Source organism: Larus michahellis, chromosome 11 (assembly GCF_964199755.1).
Source record: "Larus michahellis chromosome 11, bLarMic1.1, whole genome shotgun sequence".
Classification (NCBI taxonomy): Eukaryota; Metazoa; Chordata; class Aves; order Charadriiformes; family Laridae; genus Larus; species Larus michahellis.
Window position 1 is genome coordinate 13,632,998 of NC_133906.1, and position 21,686 is coordinate 13,654,683.

The 21,686-nt window shown below is 51.1% G+C and overlaps 1 protein-coding gene across 1 annotated transcript in view; it reads right to left on the minus strand.

Moving 5' to 3' along the window:
* Nucleotides 1-2,942: 2,942 nt before the first annotated feature.
* The window catches only part of PDLIM4 (PDZ and LIM domain 4), a 56,212-nt gene continuing 37,468 nt past the window's right edge, over nucleotides 2,943-21,686 (minus strand). Inside the window, exons 4-7 of the mRNA XM_074604195.1 lie at nucleotides 14,071-14,249; nucleotides 11,581-11,738; nucleotides 6,835-6,955; nucleotides 2,943-5,750 (exon numbers count right to left, since the gene is read on the minus strand). Coding sequence (XP_074460296.1) covers nucleotides 5,546-5,750; nucleotides 6,835-6,955; nucleotides 11,581-11,738; nucleotides 14,071-14,249 — 663 coding nt within the window. The 3' untranslated portion in view covers nucleotides 2,943-5,545. The remainder of the gene's footprint in view (nucleotides 5,751-6,834; nucleotides 6,956-11,580; nucleotides 11,739-14,070; nucleotides 14,250-21,686) is intronic.

Here is a 21,686-nt window from a genome sequence, read left to right on the forward strand (position 1 = left end):
GGGAGGGACTCTGGATCAGGGAGGGGAGCCATGGGAGGAGGGGGAACGGTTTTAAAATGAAAGAGGGGAGATTTAGATGAGATCTCAGGAAGAAATTGTTTGCTGTGAGGGCAGAGAGCCCCTGGCCCAGGTTGCCCAGAGAAGCTGTGGCTGCCCCATCCCTGGAGGGGTTCAAGGCCAGGTTGGACGGGGCTTGGAGCAACCTGGTGTGGTGGGAGGTGTCCCTGCCCAGGGCAGGGGGTGGCACTGGGTGAGCTTTGAGGTCCCCTCCAACCCAAACTATTCTATGATTCTGTGATGATTCTACATGCCCCTGTGCACCTCAGCACCCCCATGCACCCCTACACATCCCATATAGCCCCATGCCCCAACCTCAGGCTTTCCCAGGCACCCCCATTTACCATATCTACCCCACGCGCCCCATACATTCCTCTGCACATCGTGCACCCACCCGTGCACCCCCCTGTATGTTTGGAAACACCCTGGATCAGTGCCTGGGGAGCTGGGAGTCTCCATCCCAAGGATAGACTGGACACCTCCCGTGGGACACGGGTGGCTGGCACTGCCTGGGGACAGGAGCAGGGAGCAGGTGGCCTCCTGCGGCCCCCTCCAGACGGCTTTTCCAAGGACGGTGCTCACTGTCCCTCATGTGAGCCCCAGCCACTGCTCGCCCCTGGCCTCCTGGCACCTCTCAGGTTTGGGACTGAAGAACTAAAGTGTTTCTTCCAAAAAAAAAAAAAGTAGTTATTTTCATTAAAAGCCTGAAGTGTGCTCGAGCACCGTCTTTGCACAGCAAGAGAGTGACCCTGTGCACATCAGCTGCCTGAAGCAGCAGCGTGTGTCCGCCCACCGTCTCTCCCTGCGCGAAAGAGCTGCTTTAGGCCTCCATAAAAATTCAGGATATTTCAATGTCCCAGTGTGAGAAGCTGCTCTGGGGCTGGGAGAGCTCCGTGGGTGTTTCCTCACAGCCTGTGCTTTCCCGACGAGACACAGAGAGGCAAAATAACTTGCAGATAAATTCCCTTACAGTCAGGAGCAGTTTTGTGTGTTTTATTATACGTGCGCGGAAGATTTTTTTTTTCCTGAAGTAATTAAAAATAGCCTCTTTCACACATGAGAAAGGGAGGAGAGGGAACTTTTCCAAAGAGCCTCTTTCCCTCTGCATCCCCTCCTATGTCACAAGGACTTTTACCCTAATACAAATGGACTGGCTGAGATTTTTTTTTAAGGTCCCTGGGGCAGCCATCCCATAACAAAAGCAAAGTTAAACAACTCTGAACAAAAGCAGCAGAAGAAAGGGGGTGTGGTGGTGGAAATAATGCCCGGCTAAGTAGGAAATTTTAATGATGATACATGGAAAAAGTTAAACAATTAGAACCTGAACCAGTTTGGCCCTGCTCCCACCTCGGTTAGTTAATAAACGGTGCCCTTCGTCATCTTTGATCTCAGGAGGTGTGTTTTCCCCAGCAGCGAGGAGCCGGGGGAGGCTCCCGCGGTTGGGCAGGTCGGACGGCAGCAGCTGCATGAGCCAGGGCTGCCATGGGGACGGGGGGGGTCTCTGGGGGGCCCCAGGGCTGCCCAGGCACCTTGTGTCCCCCACCTCCAGTCTCCCACCTGGGGATGAGCCCCTGGAGCTCGGCCGTGGGGCTGGAGCCCCACAGCAGCAGTGCCCAGGGAGAGGGGCGGGTGGCTATAGCATATAAACCCACCCGACTATGTATGCATTCAAGGGTGAATAGAAAAATTACTAATTGAAGAGCCATAAGCATGTTAATTATTTGCATATGTGCACTAATTAGGCATGGAGTTACACAGACCCAAACCATATGTAATTCTTTCTTGCCACATGCAGATCCTCAGAGGCTTTGTCTTTTTAAATATTTTAGGCACATACAAGCAACAACTTCCATATAGGAACGCTTTTCAAATAAAGCCATTTAGATTAAATATCTTTTGGAGGCACTTAACTTGCATTACTTCTGACTTTCCCACGTACCAGTGCATCAAATACCAATCCACCATTAAAACCAGCCCTATCGGGATCTACCTACAGAAGCAGACACCCCTCTCTGGTGCAGCTGCTGCACCCAGCGCGCCTGCCCTCTCCCTCCCCATCGCCATGCTCCTGCCCTCTCCCTCCCCATTGCCATGCTCCTGCCCCGGCAGGTTCCTGTGGTTGGAGTGACAGCAGTGACAGGGTGGAACAGAGCTTTTGGGACTGGTTTTGCCCCACCCTGTGCTGGTGCGGTAGCTCCAGGCTCCCAGTGCTGGTTCATGGGGAAGGAGACATAGCGGAGACACAGCCGGTGCCACGTGAGGGGATTTTCTGGAGCGCTGTTTGCTTACAGCTGTACCGCGGTTTACATCAGCCTTGGGGAGAAGGGTGTTTTCCAGCTCAGATCCCTCCCGTGGTGACAGCACGGGCGACCTCTCCAGCCCCGCAGAGCTGCGGCTCGGCATCCAGTGAGAGCCCGGGCCACCAGGCAGGAGAAGGTGCCCTTGGGGCAGCACCGTGGCTGGGAAAATGCTGCTCATTAATCCAACCCCTGGGCCTTACGCAGGGACAGCTGCAGCAGAGCTGTGGCCGCCACAGGATAAGCTGGGTCACAGCGGTGGGCAGCAGCCGGGCACCGGTGGCGGTCACAGAACGGGCAGCGACACAACAGCCCATCCCGTCCCTGCACCCGCCGCGAGCCAGGTCCCAGCAAGGTCTCGGGAGTTAAAAAACCCAACCAACATCCCGCCAAAACACAGACCAAAACCTCAAACAAGGCTCTCAATGCACAACGCCGTGAGAAACGCAGCTCTGTCTCCGAGACACTTTTTAAAGTTTATCCAGTGTCCCCTCACCTGGATACCGAGGGACCCCCGCACGCGTGGACACTGCCATAGGACAGACCCAGCCGGGGACCAGGCAAAGGCCAGACATAAAACATGAGACATAAAAATGACAATACAATTTTATTTTGTATTTCATACAAACGGCACCCTCCCCACGTTTTGCAGCGTTAAACAGCGTTACTCACTGAGAGGGGGGGCTCCCGGCTCCTGCAGCCCCCGCGACGGCAACGGGGTGGCCTGAAGCCGGGAATCCCCATGCGCCAGGATGGGGTTGTGCGAGGCGGGTCCAGCTTTAGGCTCCTTGGGGGCAATCAAACGAGTTGATTACTCCTAAGGAAGGGTATCACGAGACAACCGTGTGGAAAAATTGGTTTGTGGGAACTTGCTTTCAAATTAAAAAGAAAAGCCCAGTGCTCCCACTGCTGTACTGGTACAGCGGCCGGGCGAGACCACCAAGGATGCCCTGTGAGTAGCCCGCTCAGGTGTTCAAAATGAGGGTAATTAAACAATTTAGGAATTTCTGAGGTGTTCCCTGTGCCAGGGCGACAGGATGCCTGGCACCCCAGCAGGACGCAACCGCCACGCAGATGGAGTCGATCGGGGACAAGAGCTGCAGAGTGAAACACAGCCCCGGCTAGCAGCGGCCGTCTGCCATGGGAAATGGGAAAAGCCCCCCTGTGCCATTCATGTCATGAGTTTTCCATTGCTCAGCCGAGCTGGATTCAGTCCTGGGTTTGGGTGAAGCCTGAGCTTTCAAGCTACAGGCACCGGAGCTCAGCCCAGCAAGGCAGGAGGTTAATGGAGGAATTCAGAACAAATGTTTCTGACAATGACACCAACCGGCTCCAAGCAGGGGCCTGCAAAGAAGGGCAGCAACTGCTTCCCACCTGGTTATTGTTAGTCTCCTCATCAGTTACGGTTGTCCCAAGTATTCCCCTTCAGATGGTCCAAACTACTGCGCAAGAAAAACAAAGCTGAGCGCTGTGATAAAAATTTCCACGTTTCTTGTACTTTAACAATTAAAAATCCTGATGGCAGAAGGAGGGGAGGTGGATGTTCCGCTGCTAGCGGGACCCGGCAGAGCCAGCATCCCTCCGGCTGTGAGGCTGTACCCAGCGGGATGCAGGAGCGCGATGCAGCCCTGCGGGACAGGGCAGGAGCTGCCTAAATCCCTACCTATAAGGCACCATATAAGAAAAGGTCTAGATGTGCCCCTGTAACACCCCAAAATCCTTAGTCCCTCTGGGGTACAGCACCCGTAGGAAGAAATTGCACGCCCAGCCCCAACCGGGATAATGCTCCCGACCCTCCTCCAGTCCCGGATTTCTCAGACCCCTGTTATGGAGAGCCACAAGGGGAAGAAGTGCTTTGGCCATCACTCCATCTCTTATTTTCTTTTCCATGGAAGAGAAGCGAGCGCAGACATTTCTTTTTCTCCCCTCCATCCTCCCTCTCTGAATTGAGGAGGAGGAAGCAGAAATAACCTCGTGGTATCAAACACACGGCTCCTACCTCTACCCGCAGCGGCACCCAGCAGATGGGTGACTCAACCCTCTCTCTCCTCCAACCACTAACGTGAAAAAAACATTTCCCCAACAAAGCAACATCCCAAGATCCTCAAAATCATTTTCCTGGCAAATAAAGCGGGCAACGGAGCTGGCGGAAAGCACAGCCTTGGGATGGGGGTACAAATCCGCACCCGCTGCCCCTGGATGGGGGCTCGCAGCTGGGTCACCCCCCGCTCCAGTTACTTCTTTAAGGGCCTGGAGGGATTTCATCGCCGCCTCCCGCTGCGGGGCAGACCCCATGGCAGCAGTCTGGGGATCTAGAAATAAAGGACTGCAAAAATATAGCAAAAGCTGGGGAAGAAGAGTCAGAACGGCCAAAGCAGGGACAGCCGTGAGGCAGGAGCGGGGAGGTGGGAATAGCCGAGGTGGGCTCCGTGCTATTTCAGTGTCCTTTGAAGGTGCTGCTCGGGTGATTAGATGACAGAGAACAACTGGACTAGGAGTGAGGGAAGGAAGAAAAAAAGCCTCGTCGCACGCGCACTGTGGAGATCTCTCGGGGAACTCGGATCGGTCCGTGTCAGCCTCAAACTGCAGTGCCCTGATCCAGGGAATTTCACAGCAAATACTGTTTTAAGAGACCGCCCTTTCCCCGGCACATCTGCTGGGATGGGGCTGAGCCGGGGACCCCCAACCTCCGGTACCGTGTCCCAGACTCCTCGGAGGGGTCGGTTTTTAATCACCGGGGCAGCCGGAGGGCAGGAGATTAAGGTCAGGACATAGGAGTCAGCTTCTTTTGTTAAAGTGCCTTATTTTCTTTGAGCTTTTAAAACGTCTTCCTTGCTTTTTCAGAAGAAGAGAGGGGAGAAAAAAAAAAAAAAAAAGGAATACTGGTTTTATATGAAACAAAGTAGAGAATTAATCAGTATTTACACAGATCTTGGATAAGGTTAAGGCACAGACTAATAACCCAACACAGCAACCCAAAAAGCGGAGTGTCAAAAAGAAGGGAAAAACCTGTTCGTATGCTTTCAACACCATCCCCCAGGAGATCCCAAGTGTAAACGGTTTTATCTAGGAAAAAGGCATTTTAACTTGGGCTTTGGTAATCGGGGTTGATTGTAGCCACATTGCGCAGCCGGCGGGGAGGACGTGGGTGGGCGCGCGGCCGCCGACCTCTCCAGAGCGCAGCCCGGGGTTTAGACGAGTTCAACCTTGGCGTTGGGATAAACAGCCACCACGTCATATCCCTCGGGGGGCTTAACCCTCTCCTTGGCGTGCGTCTCGCAGTACAGCTGCTCTTCAATGAAGAAATAGCCTCTCTGCTTCAGGTTGAGCCCACAGTCGTCGCACATGAAGCACTCGGGGTGGTAGAGCTTGTCCCGAGCTTTGACGATGGTGCCCCTGGTGAGAGACGGGGAGAGCTCGGCTGAGATGGAGAAACAAGGAGCATAAACAGCTTTTACAGCTGCCTCGAGTTAAATGGATTCAGTGAAGGGAAGCGGCGTGTCAAGGCACGCAAAGATGTTATCCTGAGTTCCCGTCCCAACGTCTCAGCCCACCCAGAGCTGCCACCCTGCTCCAGGCGTGGCTCCACCATAGAATCCCAGAATGGTCTGGGTTGGAAGGGACCTTAAAGCCCATCCAGTGCCACCCCCTGCCCTGGGCAGGGACACCTCCCACCACACCAGGCTGCTCCAAGCCCCATCCAGCCTGTCCGTATTTCCATAGGAAGGGATGCTCCATTCCCCTTTGTCCGCAGCTGCCCTGTGGCATCCATGGCTCGATGCCAAGCGGAGCCTCCGATGTCTACGCTCAGCCCGGACCCAAACATGGGAAGCCAGCACCCCCCATGTGCCACACGCAGCCACCGCAGGTGCTGGGGCACCCACCTCAGCTCACAGCACCAGCAAGGACCCGGGGACAGGCGCCTGCCGAGCAGGCTCTCAGCCAGCATATCCGTCTGCGGCACAACGGGAATTACCACAGAGCATAAATCACAACACAAGGGAGCAGAAAAAGGCCTATATTCTCTGAAATCAGACCCAAACGCCATCCCTCGCAGAGGAAATCTTCAACAAACAAACAAGAATAACCCGCAGACCTCTTCTACTTGACCCTAGAAGCGTTTCTCCTTCCATAAGGTAGTGAAAGAGTGCCAGCGCCGCCAGTGCTATTCATAGTCCCCAGGCAGTTACTCTGATAAGCAGGACAGAAACCATCCCATGAATCATCCCTGTTTTGCTGCGAGATTCCCTTAAAAGGGGTAATTCAAACCGTATTGCTCAATTCCAGGTTTATATATACGGTTAGCAAAACAACAGAAAGGGATTCAAGGTATTCCGCTATGAATTCAAGGTGTTCTGCTATAAATTCGAGGTGTTCTGCTACAAATTCTAACCCGCGTGGCTGGCAGGATCTGATCCAGCCGTGTCCCCGCGTTACCGTCCCCGCCGAACCGGAGGCTCCGGGGCGATGCGACACTTACACGATGCCGTTGCCGCAGCGGGTGCACTCGGGGAGCATCTGCAGCCCGGACATGGCACCGCCAAGCTTTGACACCGGGGACTTGACGTTTCGGGGGTTGCTCAGTTTGTCGAGTTTTTCACCTGCCAAGAATTTGAAACAGACACAGATTGAAAACTCGTCCTCTTGGGGCTTTTTTTTCTTTTTCTTTTTTTTTTTCCCTTTATATTTTCCCCCCTTAAGGAGTCAGATGAGTCTCTGCGTGTCACAACAGAACCCGCAATTTGCTTGTAAGGAAGTAAAAAGCAAGCAGTGAGACCAATTATCTCAAAAGTCACCCAGCATTCAGGTTTGCAGATGATGGCAGGACACATCACTGACCCTCTCCTCATCCTAACGAAGCACGGATGGTGGCAGAAGCCCTTGGCTGCATCAGCAGAGCATCTATCCCTGTACTGTGATAGCACCAGCTCAGTAAATACACCTTATCAAAAGGCAAAGCAGCCTTATTCTACAGATGAGAGATTAATTTGGCTGCAATACTATTTAGTGAGTTGAGAAATATAAATAGCAAAAGTCTCTGAAATGCTCCAGAAAGAAGAGTTTCTATCACACCAACACTTCAGCTGCACTTTGTAGATCCACCACCAGTGAAGGAGACAAAGATGAAGGCCTTCTGGAGAATTAGGCAAATTAAAGCAAACAATAACAGAATTACATGCATTTTTCTTCTTAGAACAATCACTTAATCTAAAATAATCTAAAACAAAACATTGTGATAGAAGATAAGGTGTTCTGGGGCACAAAGCCTCCTTTCATAAAGGTCCAATGACAGGAAAGGAAACACTGCAAATTTTGGGCATATGAACAATGTCATGGCAAAGTTTTCCATGTTGCAGCTCCTGTCCCTACAGACCATCTATCATCTGCCCTGGCGCTTCGGACAAGACAAACGCGCTTGTTGCCAACCACTGGGACACGTAAAGGCTTCCAGTATTGACTGCATGGGTTTTCATGGCTCACAACTGACTGGTCTTTTGGGAATCTATTGATCTGTGGTTTCTCTGTGATGGCCTACAGTTATAGAAAGGAAAAGCCCATGAAGAAGAACAATGTGTTTTATTCCGTTAGCTGACACAGTTTGGAAAAGCAGCAGAGGAGCTCTCGGATTCTTCATTCTTCAGCGTTGGGGCTTCCTGCACTCCCTGAGCTTCCAGAGCACTTCAGCCCATGGTCAATCTTAAACATGCGCCTAAAGCCCGCGATGCCCAGGAGGTCTCAGCAGGGTCCCGGATGCTTTCTGACCCACGTGTCCATACGCACTGTGCTAGTTTTGGAAACTTCCACCTGGATCTTGCTCTGAAGTGTCCACCACAGCTCCAGGAACATCTCTGTGTGAACTGTTAGGACCTAGAGACTAGGAGGCTGAGGGGAGACCTTATCAATCTCTACAACTCCCTGAAAGGAGGGTGTAGCCAGGGGGGGTCGGTCTCTGCTCCCAAGAAACAGGTGATAGGACAAGAGGAAACGGCCTCAAGTTGCACCAGGGGAGGTTTAGGATGGATGTTAGGAAAAATTCCTTCACTGAAAGGGTTATCAAGCATTGGAACAGGCTGCCCAGGGAAGGGGCTGAGGCACCATCCCTGGAGGTATTTAAAAGCCGGGCAGATGTGGTGCTTAGAGATATGTTTTAGTGGGGCTTTTGTCAGTGTTAGGTTGGTGGTTGGACTCGATGATCTGAAAGGTCCCTTCCAACCCAGGCAATTCTATGATTCGGTGACCTGGAACCGCTGCATCATCGCTGGTCGTTGCTCACAGATCCCGTGCAGGTTCACACGGTACATTCTGAAGGACACTGCTCGGCAGAGCTTCCCTCCACAGAGAGATCCCGCTCCCCCATCCAGCTCGGCTCAGGACCAATGCTGTGCTGGGCTCGGCTGGGGCGGAGGGAGCATCCGACCCTGGCCCTCGGCATTACCCTGGGGATGCGCAGGTGTCCTCACACAGCAGAACCCATCTCAGCCATCATCTCATCTCATCTCTGACCCAGAGACCGACGCTGCCAATGGTTTTTGCCAAGCGAGTGAACACAAAAGGACTAATTTCCCACCAAAGCCCACTTTCCCAAGATACAATAGGATGTTTGGAAATGCTGAGAGCCTTGATATGTGTGTGACTGCCTGCCCAGGATGGACTGGGGCTGCTCCAAACCGGGGTGCTCCAGCGGGCTCCAGCCCAGCTTGCCTGCCGCGTCCTTCCGCTGCCTTGCTGGGAACGAACCAAAACAACTGCTGGAGCTGTTGGCTTAGCCCAGCGTGAGATACGGCGTGCTTAGACTAGACACGCTCATCTGCCAACATTTAACAGTTAAGCTGTCACTGTCTGTCAGACGGAGCGCTTGGATAAGCTGTTTAAAAGAGAGGGCGGGGGGCGGGAAAGAGATTTCACAGCAAAACCAGCCCTGCAGAGGGCTGCTTCCCATCTTCCCAAATGACGGATCATTTCCTTCTATTTACCAGCCCACGGCCTCATCGTAATTTATGGTCCTCAGCAAGGCAGCGAGATGCTGTAACTCCACAATCCCAACCATCGCCATCCTCGTTTGCGGCTGCAGGGCTCATCCGTCCTGCGCTGAGGGCACCTACGGAGACGACTGCTGTGATTCCTCCAGCCTCTGCCGATCCTTGGCACGAAGCTCCTTACAGGCATGGTACAGGGCTAGCGATGCTGAAGAAAATACAGCTCCCAGTAGAAACACCTTCCATATAAGACAGCTGGCTCCTCGGGAGAGGAGGTCTTGACTTTAAAAGGACAACGCACAGCAGGCTCGGGCCAAAACGTATAATTTTAAGCTTAGGGAAAAAGGAGCAAGGGTGGAAGCTGTAAAACAACCTAGCAGGAACACTCCTGGGGATTTAAACCACGCTGAGAAATCACAGAGCTTTATGCCAGGAGATGCTTTTCACTTAATTTCTCATCCTTTATGAAATAAACAGCATCGTAATGACTGAGGCATGAGCAAGACTGTGCCCGCAGCCGGTTACACATCCTCTCTGCCCGCTGCACAGCGCAGCTGAGAGCGAATGGGCCAGTGGAAGAGCTCTGGGAGGTGGTGGCGAGGTGACCTCTCCAGCCGTCCACCACACTGGCTGGTAGCCATCAGCATCATCTCAGCCCCAGGCTCTAAACACGCGGTGCTGCATCGGTGACGGGCTGGTGCTGAGACACTGCCGGGGTGAGCAGACATCCAGGACTGGCTGGGACAGCCCCAGGGTCTGGGGACCATCCTGGCACCTCTTTGTCCTCCCCTTTTCCCGTCCTTTCCTTTCTCCCGAAGGGCAGCGCTGGGTTTCTCCCACCCCAGGGCCATGGGATGCAAGGGGAGGCAGCAGCAAACCAGCAAAGCTTGTTTTGTTCCCTTTCCCTGGCACGGAGAAGGCAGGAAGGCAGCAGCGTTATTAACTGGGATTAACACAGTCACTTCCTATTTGCTTCTTCCTAACGAGGAGACCTGGGGGTGCAGGAGGCACCTCACTGGGAAGGCGCTCGTTCTTGCTCTCGCTGAAGGACCTGAAGGTACAGCTGGAACTTGTAATTAACATCACTTTTCCTGCCAGCCTCAAAGGGGCTGCAATATTTACGCCCAGTGAATACTTCCAAGGCCGATCCCATCTCATGCTTTGCGGACGTGCCTAAGTACCACTGAGTAAAACTGGTAGAAACTCTTGATGCTCAGAAGTTACCCACGATCGTGGTTCTTCTTGTGAAGCAAGAAGCAATATCCTTCTAGTCAAAGAATATCCTTTGCCATCATTTATATACACAGAGGTTGAAGTGCAACAGCCCGACTTGCTGCCTCTTGCAGCTTCGTAATGAGATGTGCAGTAGCTGGTATTTTCCCATAAAATCTAAGTTCCTGGATTCACATGATTGGAGTACGAGGCTCTTGGAAGGAAGCAGAAAGAAGAGTCTTGCCCTAATGATTGTAAAGCGAAGCCTGAAAGTTTGAACATAAAAGCCCCAATGGACTTAAAGTTGAAAGGCAAATAAAAAGAAGCTGAAATGTATGGTTTGGGGATCTTATTATTTAATGCTCGGAGTTGGCTCATGCCTGCGTTAACGACAGAGGCAGGAAGCTGTGACAGACCTGAGAAGTGAGCCAAGAGCTCCTGATCTCTATCCCTGCGCGTCTGAGGACCATCCCACGTCCTTATGCAAATGCCATTTACTTAAACAGGCCTCCGGTTCTCCACCCGTGATCTTACACAACCGCTTTAGGCCATTGCATTTCACAAACCGTCTCAGGAAAACAGCTGCTGTGCAGAAGCTCTTTGCAAATCCAATTTTCACACGATGCTCAAGTGGCCACAAAATTTGGTAAGCCCCCAGATGCTGGCCCGAGCCTCTGCCTTGAGCATCTGAAACCCTGATTTGAAACCTGCCGCCCGGGTGTTCCCCTTCGCAGGGCGCCTGGCCCTTCCCGTGGGGCCGAGCTGCCTCAGCACCCAAGCGACGTGGGGTAAAACTATCGAGAGCGGGGGAGTTTGCAAACCCACCCCGTCAGCTCTCGCAGACAGGTCCTTTAGAGGCTTTTCAAGCTTCTGGACCTCAGCAAGGCAAAGAGAAGGAGGTTAAGTCTGCAACTCGGTGGGTGTGGGACCACAGAATGGGGTGCAGAGGGACCGAATGATGGTTGCAGCCCCGCAGTAGTGCGGTGCCGCAGCCCCGGGGAATCGCAGGGAGACCCTCTGGGTGCCAACCTCCTTACCGTTCTCACCAGCCTCCAACATGCCCTGCAAGTACCGGAAGGATCCGGACTGCTTCGGCTCCGAAACGGGTTTTTCATAATCCTGAAGCATCTTGTAGACATCTGACTCCACATCAATCCCGTTTCTGTTCCGTGGGAGAGACTTCAAGGGGTCGAGGCTTTTTTAAGGAAAAGCAAGAAAGGCTCAGGTCAAATGGAAACAGAGATTGTCAGCTCATCAGGGAGGTACTGAAACCTCCACGTTCCCACAGAGTCAATTAAACACCTCTCTGTTCCCATGGGTTTCTCTGCCTGGAGGTATGTCTGTCCCAGGAACAGCCATTGATCCAGGGAAGTTGAACTTGTTCCTGTGGGGCTCCGATTAAGCAACACAGTTAGGGCTGGCCCAGTTACCAGATGCCCCCAGGAAAGAGGGCAGCTGCTTACAAGCACTGTAAATTGCTCAGCCACACATGGAATTTATGGAAAAAATGGGTAAAACAATGCATTTCATTAATTACATCGGGCCAGGGCTTCCACCCACCCCTCGTACTGCTCTCAGGGCAGTTCTGCCAGGCAGCAAATCCCCTTCCCATCCAACAAACGCCTCTACTGAAGTTAGTGTTTCTGTAGGTGACTGCATTAAAAGATACATTTGCCAGCCCCAGCCCACGGCTGAAATGGGAAAACCACACCACGGGGCTGCCCAGCCCCGAGGACGGGACACGAGTGCAGCCCCCTCATTACCCCTGGCCACCTTCAGCACCCAGACCTGAAGCTGCTCCTTGTCCGTGTGCGCCGTGACTGGCGTACAACAGACAACAAATAGTCATTTAAACCCTTTTTCCAGTTCATTCGATACATCAGAACATGAAAAGTGTACTTGGGAATCAAAAATATTTCAGGTGCGCGTTTAGGCGTCCTGCTGAGTAGAGACGGATTCAAGTGCTGTTGTGCTTCGCTGCAGCCCCACAGCCCAGCAGGGCTTCGCGGGAAGGGGCTCCTTTTCCTTTTTAAGGAGAAGGTCATCAAGGTCATTATAAACCCAATAAAAATAGCAAGAGCCCTGAATCCCATCAGACAGCTTCACACACTTTAGCCATCATCTGACTCATTTTCTCCACCAGCATTATATTCGTACCCGCTTAGGAAAAAAATAAAAAAAAATAATAAAAAAAAGAGAAATAAAATTCACTTTCACAAACAAAGGAAAAAATAAAGCTCTGTTTCCTGGGAGTTACCCACCAGCTTCTCCTGCGGCTCCGACCTCTTGAGACAAGGGGCAGAAGTGCCGCTGCCACAGGAGGGGACCAATCCCTGTGCCTCCGGCCAGCCCAAACCCTCCCCGCGTGCCCCGAGCGCCCGCCTGCCCTGCTACAGCCCCCTCCTGCATCGATCCACACCTTTTCACTGAAAAAGGGCAGGTTTTGACCAGTCCTGCCCAATCAAGCCCAAATTCAAAAAGAATGCACTTCTGACCCAATTCCACTCAAACACCCAAGTTAATCTCCAGCCTTTTGGCTCACACACAGATAACATCAGATTTTGTTCTCCGTGGTTTTTTGTGCTGTTCTCTTCATTCCAACTTCATTAACTTTCCTGGAGCAGCACAGGGAATAAGCTGGCTCACAGCGTCACTGAAATATGAATTTTGTGCAGGCACAGAGTTCCTGAGCTGAAAAGGAACTCTCTTCCCTCTTTGTATTTGATACAGACGTTGCTTTCTTGCAGAGTATTTTGCCAGTCTGGAGGAGCATAAATCATCAGCAGCGTAAGCCGTGCGACAGCATCCCAGCCCACAATCTGGCCTGCCTCAAAGTCCCAGTTATCCGCCCAAACCGTTCCTGGCTACACAAAAGCTTTCTCTTTCCTACGAGCGTTATTTATTTCCCAGCCTCCCGGAGAGCTGCATGGAGCAGATCTTAACATTTCTAAACATCCCGAGTTTATTGGGGTTAATTTTCTCTGTGGATCCCTCCCGCTCCCAGGCCAAGTGTTCGCTCTGGGGTCCGTGGAATTGTGATCCCCGGTCCTAGGAGGGCAAACTTCTTCCATCCTGCCTTGAATATACACTTTGAAAAAACAGGATACTAACGTCTGTGACACTCCCTGGCATTAATCCCAGCCTCAGGACTGGATCTGATGCCGCTAATCCACCTACCCCCATCGGCAGCGGAAGGATCTTATGTGGATCTGGAAAACCAGCACCTGCACCCATCTCTGAGATAAATGGTTGAATGTTGCCTTCAGCATCATGAGCTTAAATTCAGCGTGGCAGTTGCTACATACATACCTGTGGCCATTCTGTTCCAAACTTGGCATCTCCAAAACCTCTTTTTTTTTGGCTTTTTTAGATTTTTTTCCTCCCATCTGTGCTTAGCTAATGAAGCAGGAGCTGCACCCAGCATCTCTGGAGCTGTGGGAGCACCACAGCCTCAACAACCCCCACCCGAAATGGAATTTGCACCACCAGCAGCGATACCCAGAGTCTGGGCAAGGATGTCCTCCTACCTCTGGGCAGGGGCGATGTGGAGCCCGCTCAGCTGGCCCGGCAGAGCCGCCTCGGGGCCGCTGTTGGCGTAGAGCCGGGTTGGGTGGTGATGCTGCACGTTCACCATCTGCTTGGTCTCCATGGGGTTGCCCCCAGCCCCATGGGGCATCGGCCTCCTGGTCTGGGCAGGCCCGTTGTCCTGGAAGAGAAGAAAAAGCAGAAGAACCTGTGAGGTTTATAGTTTTTAGTACGATACACATGGAGAGGCTGGGTTGGGACGTGCCGTTCGCAGTAATAATATTTTATATGTTCTATGGAAAACAGAGATATGCAGCGGGACAAGGAAAACTCAGGCTTGACCTGCAGTTAAATCTTGCTGAATCTATGCAGCTTTCCTTGGTTTTCCACCAAACGAACTTGCCTGTTTCTCCCCAGCGAGCCGCCGCCAAGTATTCCGCATTTATTCTCCTGTAAAAGCATATTTGTTATTTCCGCAAAAGAAAGGCTGCGAGTCTGCTTCTCATTTCGCCTTACATCACTCCGAGAGCACTTAGCGCTCTCCCGACTGCGGGGCAATCGCTCCTGATTTATATTAGCAAAACGCGATAAACCCCAAGCTCTGCAGCCACGGGTACGGGCTGGGCAAGACCCGGAGCCAAGGGGCCACTCCTGGTTATTTTCCCTTATTTCCAACTACCCTCGTCCACACGCATCCCTGTTCATTTTGGGGAGGTTTTCTCCCAAAATAAGGTCAGTCCTTAACAGTGTGAGAAACGCACTGGTTTAGCTTGGGATTCATATTTTCATTGGCTTTTTAATTCCCAAGGCAAACTACGGAAATATTTTTGCTGTATGACCTCAAGTCAGGAACTCAGATGCCATTAAAACGCAAGTTTTCCATATTATTTCACCGACGTAAAACATTACCTATGTGTTTTTCCAAGGCTTTGTTCGCCAGCCCGGCACACACCCATAAATCCAACAGTACCTGCTGCTAATCTTGCCACAAACCACCCGGCTCAGCCTGGGGAGCCACCAGCACCCCCTTCCCCAGAGCGGGGCTAATTGCAGCCACCGGGAAAAGCAGCAGAAAGCTGGACCCAGCCTAAGGACACCCTGCTATTTCCAGCCACGTGGGCCAGAAACATGCCCAAACCGAGGGAAGAAATAGATGCTTCTATAAGAGGCTGTAATCTGTTTAATCTGGATTAATCTTTGGGGGCAGATCCCCCACGATGCTGCCTTGCACCAGTTTTTCAGTAGACTGGAGCGCATGCAAAAACCAAGCAGAAAATGAAAACACCGTCCTGTGAACAAATAACAAAGTGCATATTGCGGGGCTGTGATACAAAGCTTACTTTTGACTAAAATAATCCAATAAATACTAATTGGAAACAAATGCCTATCACTGGTGCAGAGCAGAAAACACTAGTTCTCCCAAGCCTTGTGAAAACGAGCGGCTAACAGAAATAAAAACCAGATCCTGCTAGAAAAAGATCTGGAAAGTCCAATCCTTCAGTTCTTCCTAAGGCAAAACTCCCATTGATAAAAACCGGGCTTAATTAAGAACTGCAAAACAGTGCCTTTGAGGTTTTTTTTTTTTCTTTTTTTGCCTGCCACCAGCTGAAAAACTGCAGACTCCGACAAGCTCCTGCACTGCCACCGCCTCGGGAGCCCTCACAGCCGCCCCGAGCCCTCTCGGCGCGGCTCCTTCTGCGCCGTGCACGCACACACACGCAGGGAAAGCCGCTTCCAACAGAATAACTTCAAATTATCTATTAAAAAAGGAATTTCGCTGCCAGGAATAATGTAATTTTAACTGTTCCCCAATTTATATTCTTTGGAAAAAAAAATAAATATACACATACAACCAGGCTATGGGTTTCCAGTTCCCAGATTTACATTGCGATTTCAAGGGAAATAAAGAAAACACTTTCAACTGTGATGCAGAGGGGAAAAGAAGGATCATAAACATTTCGGGGAAAAATGCAATGGGCCGTGCTGCCTGGCAGGCCATTGTGAGCTAGAGAGTTATGCTTTTAAAAAGCCATTATTGTTAATTAGCTGTGCATCAGGGCCCAGTCCTCTGCTCCTGCGGGCTCCTCGGCATCATGGACACCCCGAGCCTCACCAGGGAGCACGGCAGCTATTTCTGGCAAGAAAACCTCCCCCATCAAAGGGCCTGGAGACCATAATCTCCATGAACTTGCCTTAATCCAAGGTAGTGTGTAAAGCGTTGGCCATTCATTCCTGTTAAACTCAGCAATTTGTCCATGAAGAGCAAATGTAGCTGTAAAGCTAAAACTCATTGCTTGGCTGCTCTCCAAAAGCCATGAAAGCCAGGTGATGGGATCGGGGCGTTTCGGAGCCCTCCCTGCACTGCCGAGCTGCTCCTCATCCCTGGTCACCACCGGCTGCCGTCCCTGCGGGAGGAGGATGCTCGTGGTGGTGGCATCTCACCCCTGTGTCTGCTCCGCCATGCCATGAAGCCACAGGGGACCCAGCAGCATCCGTAGGGATCAACGGGCTCCTCCTGATTGACCCCACAGCGCTCCTGCTACCCCAACACCTACCAGGCCGAGACCATGGAGATGAAGCAATGGATGTCCCTCGGCCTTTTCCACCAAGTTCTTTGCAGGCTTTGGAGAGCTGTGTCTCATCTTGGGGGCAGCTAATGACTTTATGGGAAAGTATTTACCCCTCTGAGAGCACACCGGTCTTTGCCTTCCTTCTCACTCTTGTTTTCTGTGCTACAAAACTTCCCTGTTGCACAAAAGCTGTTCCCGGGACTGAGCTCCATCTCCTTTTTCTCATCCCAAAGCCTGTTTCAGCGTTTTCCCATGAGACCTCTGCAAGGCTTCGCATTGTGCAAAACATTCATGCATTCGTTCTTGGAAACCTAGAACCAGATGGATTTCTTTTCAATTCTCAAACTGAAGATTAGAAAAAAATTTCCCCCCTTCAGGACCTAATTTGCTTTTCTCTGCTGGCTTTTATTCCTGCTTTTTATGGTCTCTCTTAAATTAAGAGGGTTTGCAAACCCTTCCTAAGAGCTGGCCTGCGAAGTTTCACTGAGGAGAAGCCTTTTAGCCTACGAAACAGAAACTCACAATCTGTTTTCTCACGCTTGCCTTCTAGGACCATTAATTACGAAGCGTAACCAACCTCCTGACAGGCAGCATTTGGAGCTCCTGGAGCCCAGGCCTCCCCGCTCCTGGCAAACATGATTCATGCAGCCATCCCACGCCAGATAAACAGGAGGCAGAGCTAGAAAGGAGCTGTTTGAAGTCCCGCTTCCTGGGAGCAGGTGGGTTTTGGGGTGGTTTTTTGTGCGGATGCAGTACGGGAGGGCAGCACGATGTGCAGTGAGTGCCCTTGGCCAGTGCCCATCTGGACTGACCTTCTCTGGTCATCACCTTGCCGAGGACCCCCAGCCTGTCCCTTCCCACCGGGACAAGGAACGACCAGAGGAAAAGGGATTATTTAGAGGAGAATGAACTAGAGCAAACAAAAAAGATGACCTGCCTTGGTCACCCCTTGCACGGCCCCATTAAAACCCCTCCTCCTCCTCCTCTTCCAGATACATTTATCAGCATTGCACAAGCCCAGCCCATGTCTTATCACGCACAGGTAAGGGCTGCCCTTACTGGTACAGTATTTATATCCTGACAAACTATTTCCAGCAGAAGGAAAACACGACCCGGAGGTGCAGGAACCCAGGCGGGCGTGCAGACGTTGTGGTGGCATGTTCTTGGGTGCCAGCATTGCTTAAGATAAGAGGAAAGAGAAATTTAACTGGTTTTCGGATGCCCCCACCACACAACACAGCATCAAGAGCACAAAAGGAATGTTTTTTCCTTTTATATTTAAGGGAAAGATGCTGAATGACAGATTGTTTGGATTTAATCATGGGAATTCCTCAAAGAGCCAGAAATAGAGAGAGCTTTTTTCCTTCCTTCCTTCTTCTACAAGCACTTACTCAACTTCTAGCAAGTCCCTACTTATTTGCAAATCTCTTTTCCCCCATATCAGCTGAAGGTATTTCATTTAGCTACAGCGGGATGGCTGGACACGGCCATGAGCATGATCAGCAAAGTAATGAAGTTCAGATGCTTTTCACAGGACATATCGTTTCCAATTTCAGGAAACGTACAGGGGAGCATTAAGAGAAGCAAGCTGAAGATTCCAACAGAAATACAAATGCACTCCATGGCTTCACCACGCAGAGCTAAGGTGGACTCTAGGTACCGAAGATGAAGACAAGCTTTGCCCGCTCGTTGCAGTTGTGCCCCTGACTCTGCTGGAGACACTTTTCGTCCCTCAGGGTTTTTAGTCAAACCTGTAATGGGACAGAAGACTCAAAAATTAAATACTTCTATCAAGCTAATCACTGCTGCAGTAAGTCTTCCCATAAGTAGGAAAACATGTGGCCAACCAGGAATTTTCAAAAGGTTTGAAAATCAGTCTCAGAGTCTCAGTCCCTGTCTCTTTTGGAGAGAGTCTATCATAATTTGAAGCCACCTTTTGTAGCATCAACAAAAAGCATAAATCTTTTCAGATTTTTAAAATACAAGTTTTTAAGGCGAGCGTGCAGTTTCAGCTGCCTGCTTAGCAGGAGTAACGTTGGGATGCAAAGCTGGGAAGAGTTTAACTCATGGATTTAAGCCTAAACCTGTCTTTTGGCAAGCAGAAGTCCCCCGTGCTCACCACCTCGGCCACACTCTGAAGAGCTGCAGGAGTTAATTGTCCTTCGCACTCAGAGAATATGCTCTACCAGACATGGTTTCTTAAGAGAGTTTTGGGAACTCACGTTTGTATTCTGATACACTTTGGTAAAACACATCCAACCTTACTTTTCTAAAGTTTGACTCATTTGCTGCCTCAATTTTTCTTATTCTTAAGGGGAAAAAAAAAGGATTTTTTTTTTTCCGACATTTGCAAAATGCCCTATTTGTCCTTCCAGCCTTTTTAAACTACAAGTCTTCACAGGTGTTAGACACAGCTTTACAGAACATCAGACTTCACGTTCTGATCCAAAGCAATTAAAGCTCATCCACTTCACAGTGTTTTAAATTAGAGTCTTAAAAGGCTAGAAGTACAAACAAAATAATTCACTTCATTTTCCAGACTATCAGACAGAGATTAAAATTGAAGATTGCTAATTTGAGAGGCCACCGTTAGCTCCTACAACCTCCATGCGAGCACCTACACCATCTGGAAAAGCTTTGAGCAATGGCAACTTTGGCACATGAGAAACCTTCCCCGGGAGCAGACCCACCAGCACAGAGCCCAACACATCTCCGGAATTACACCTTCCAGCCCCAAATCCATCTTGGAGCCCAGGCGTGCAGTGGGAGAACATCCGCAGGGACAGGACCAGCTGCCATGGGGATCACCTGCAAGATGACTATTTTCCTGAGCCAGCCCTGAGCCCCTTATAAAAACACGCCGCGTCAGACCTAAACAGAGCTGAAGGTCATTAATGGCTTGGCTCAGTCCAAAGCAGCTTTCTGTTTGATGTACTTCAGACCCACTCTCCTCCTAAATCCAGAACACCATCAGTCAGTGTCAGCCAGACATTTGCTGCCAAAATGCTGAATTAGGGAGGCGAGCGCTGCTATTTGTGCTCCAGGAGGGCAAAGCATCCTGTAGCCGTGGGTTCTCCCGGACAGGGCACCTCTTGTGAGCACTTCTGGTTACTTTTGTCCATCCTCCAGCAGCGGCAGGATAAGCCTGAGCGCTCCAGCTCCTCACTGGTGTTTGACTTCTCTTTCCCTCACTCCGGGCTCGGGGAATTGAGCACAGCTGAGCTCCAGGAGAGCCGGCCAGCGCTTCTCCAAGTCTCTCTGCAGTACATGGCCGAAAGCTGTGTCCCTGGCTGCGGTCCCTCAGCTGCCTACCATGGAAGAGAAGAGGGCAAGACCGCATTTCTGCAGAAGGCAGTAATGCTTGTCCGTTGCTATTACCGTTATTAGGACATCATCAGAACATCTGCCTCAATAGGTAGACCCCGAGGAAGGTCGGCTTAGAGCCATCATGGTTCCTGCCAGGATGAGCTGCAGTTTGAGACCCGTCCCCACCGTGCCTGATGTCCAACATGTCCAGACAGCCTGGTGATGGACTCCTGGCTTCTCCAACGGGAGTCGGGCACTGCTGGCTGCCCAGGGCTCAACGGGACAAGCTCAGAGCTGGCACAAGAGAAAGGGAGAGAGTACGGGCAAGGATAGTTTTAAAGCAAAGGTGCAATTTCTGCCTGTGGCTGCCTTGTCTTGACCCAAGGGGTACAGTTGGTCTTCAATGACCTGATTCTGATCTCTCCTGGCACAGGGCTTTTTGTAGGAGAGATTTTACTGCCTTCAGGGCTGCAAGTCCTCTTTCATGCAAATGCGACAAGCAATTAAGCCTGAAGACATAACCTGGCATATCCCAACAGCCTGAAGACTGACAGGCTTTAAAAACTTTAAAAATCTTTAAAAACTTTAAAAAGCCCTAGTAAGTACGATCCCACTATTTAGCTCAGCTCAGAAGATGAGCTGATAAGAAAAAAGGTGGTCTGTAGTCTGCTGAAGCTGGATGAACAGAGCGTGTGGGTTATTTTATGAGATGGATTTCAAATATTCTGCCAAGTTCCTCTTTCAGCATATACCACGGTCTGAAGAAAAACTTCATCCATCATGTCCATCTTACTACACTCCTTTCACAGTCGTCAGCTAAACACCAAATTCGTTTTTCAGATCTCACTAAGTAAGAGATCAAACCCTTGAGATCAGATGGTCTTTTAGTTAAAAGGCCGCAGCCAACATTGACGTGAAACATGACTCAAGCTGGAGCCTGGCTGAGCCCCAGCCTGCCCCAGGAGGGTCCGTACTCCGGGATGGGTCGGCTGCTAGTGCACCGCGGTGAGATCTCAGGACAGGGGCTCAAAACGAGCCCCAGGGCCTCATGCCGGGTCTTGGACATGCTGGAAAACACCCGTGGGTCACGTCCCAGCGGGCAGAGGTACAGCCCCTGCAAGCATTGCTAAAGTGGTCTTGGACCCAGCAGTCAGGCTCATTTTAAGGCTCTTATTTAATGCTGCTGCAATTTCTGCTGAAACCCCTGCAAGCTACAGCAAAAGCATTATATGAAAGTCTCTATTGCCTTCAATTTAATTGCTGTTATGGCAGTGAACAGGCTGAGGAAGACGGGCTGAGAGAGTTGGGGGGTTCAGCCTGGAGAAGAGAAGGCTCCGGGGAGACCTTGGAGCCCCTTCCAGTCCCTCAAGGGGCTCCAGGAAAGCTGGGGAGGGACTCTGGATCAGGGAGGGGAGCCATAGCATGAGGGAGAACAGTTTTAAATTGAAAGAGGGGAGATTTAGATGAGAGATTAGGAAGGAATTGTTTGCTCTGAGGGTGGTGAGCCCCTGGCCCAGGTTGCCCAGAGAAGCTGTGGCTGCCCCATCCCTGGAGGGGTTCAAGGCCAGGTTGGATGGAGCTTGGAGCAACCTGGCTGTGGCTCACCCTGCCAAGAGCACCGGATCAGGAGTGACAGCACCAGAGAGGTAAAAGCTGAACATTTCCTACTAGCTTTAAATTATGGGATCATTGACTGGTTTGGGTTGGAAGGGACCTTAAAACGCATCCAGTGCCACCCCCTG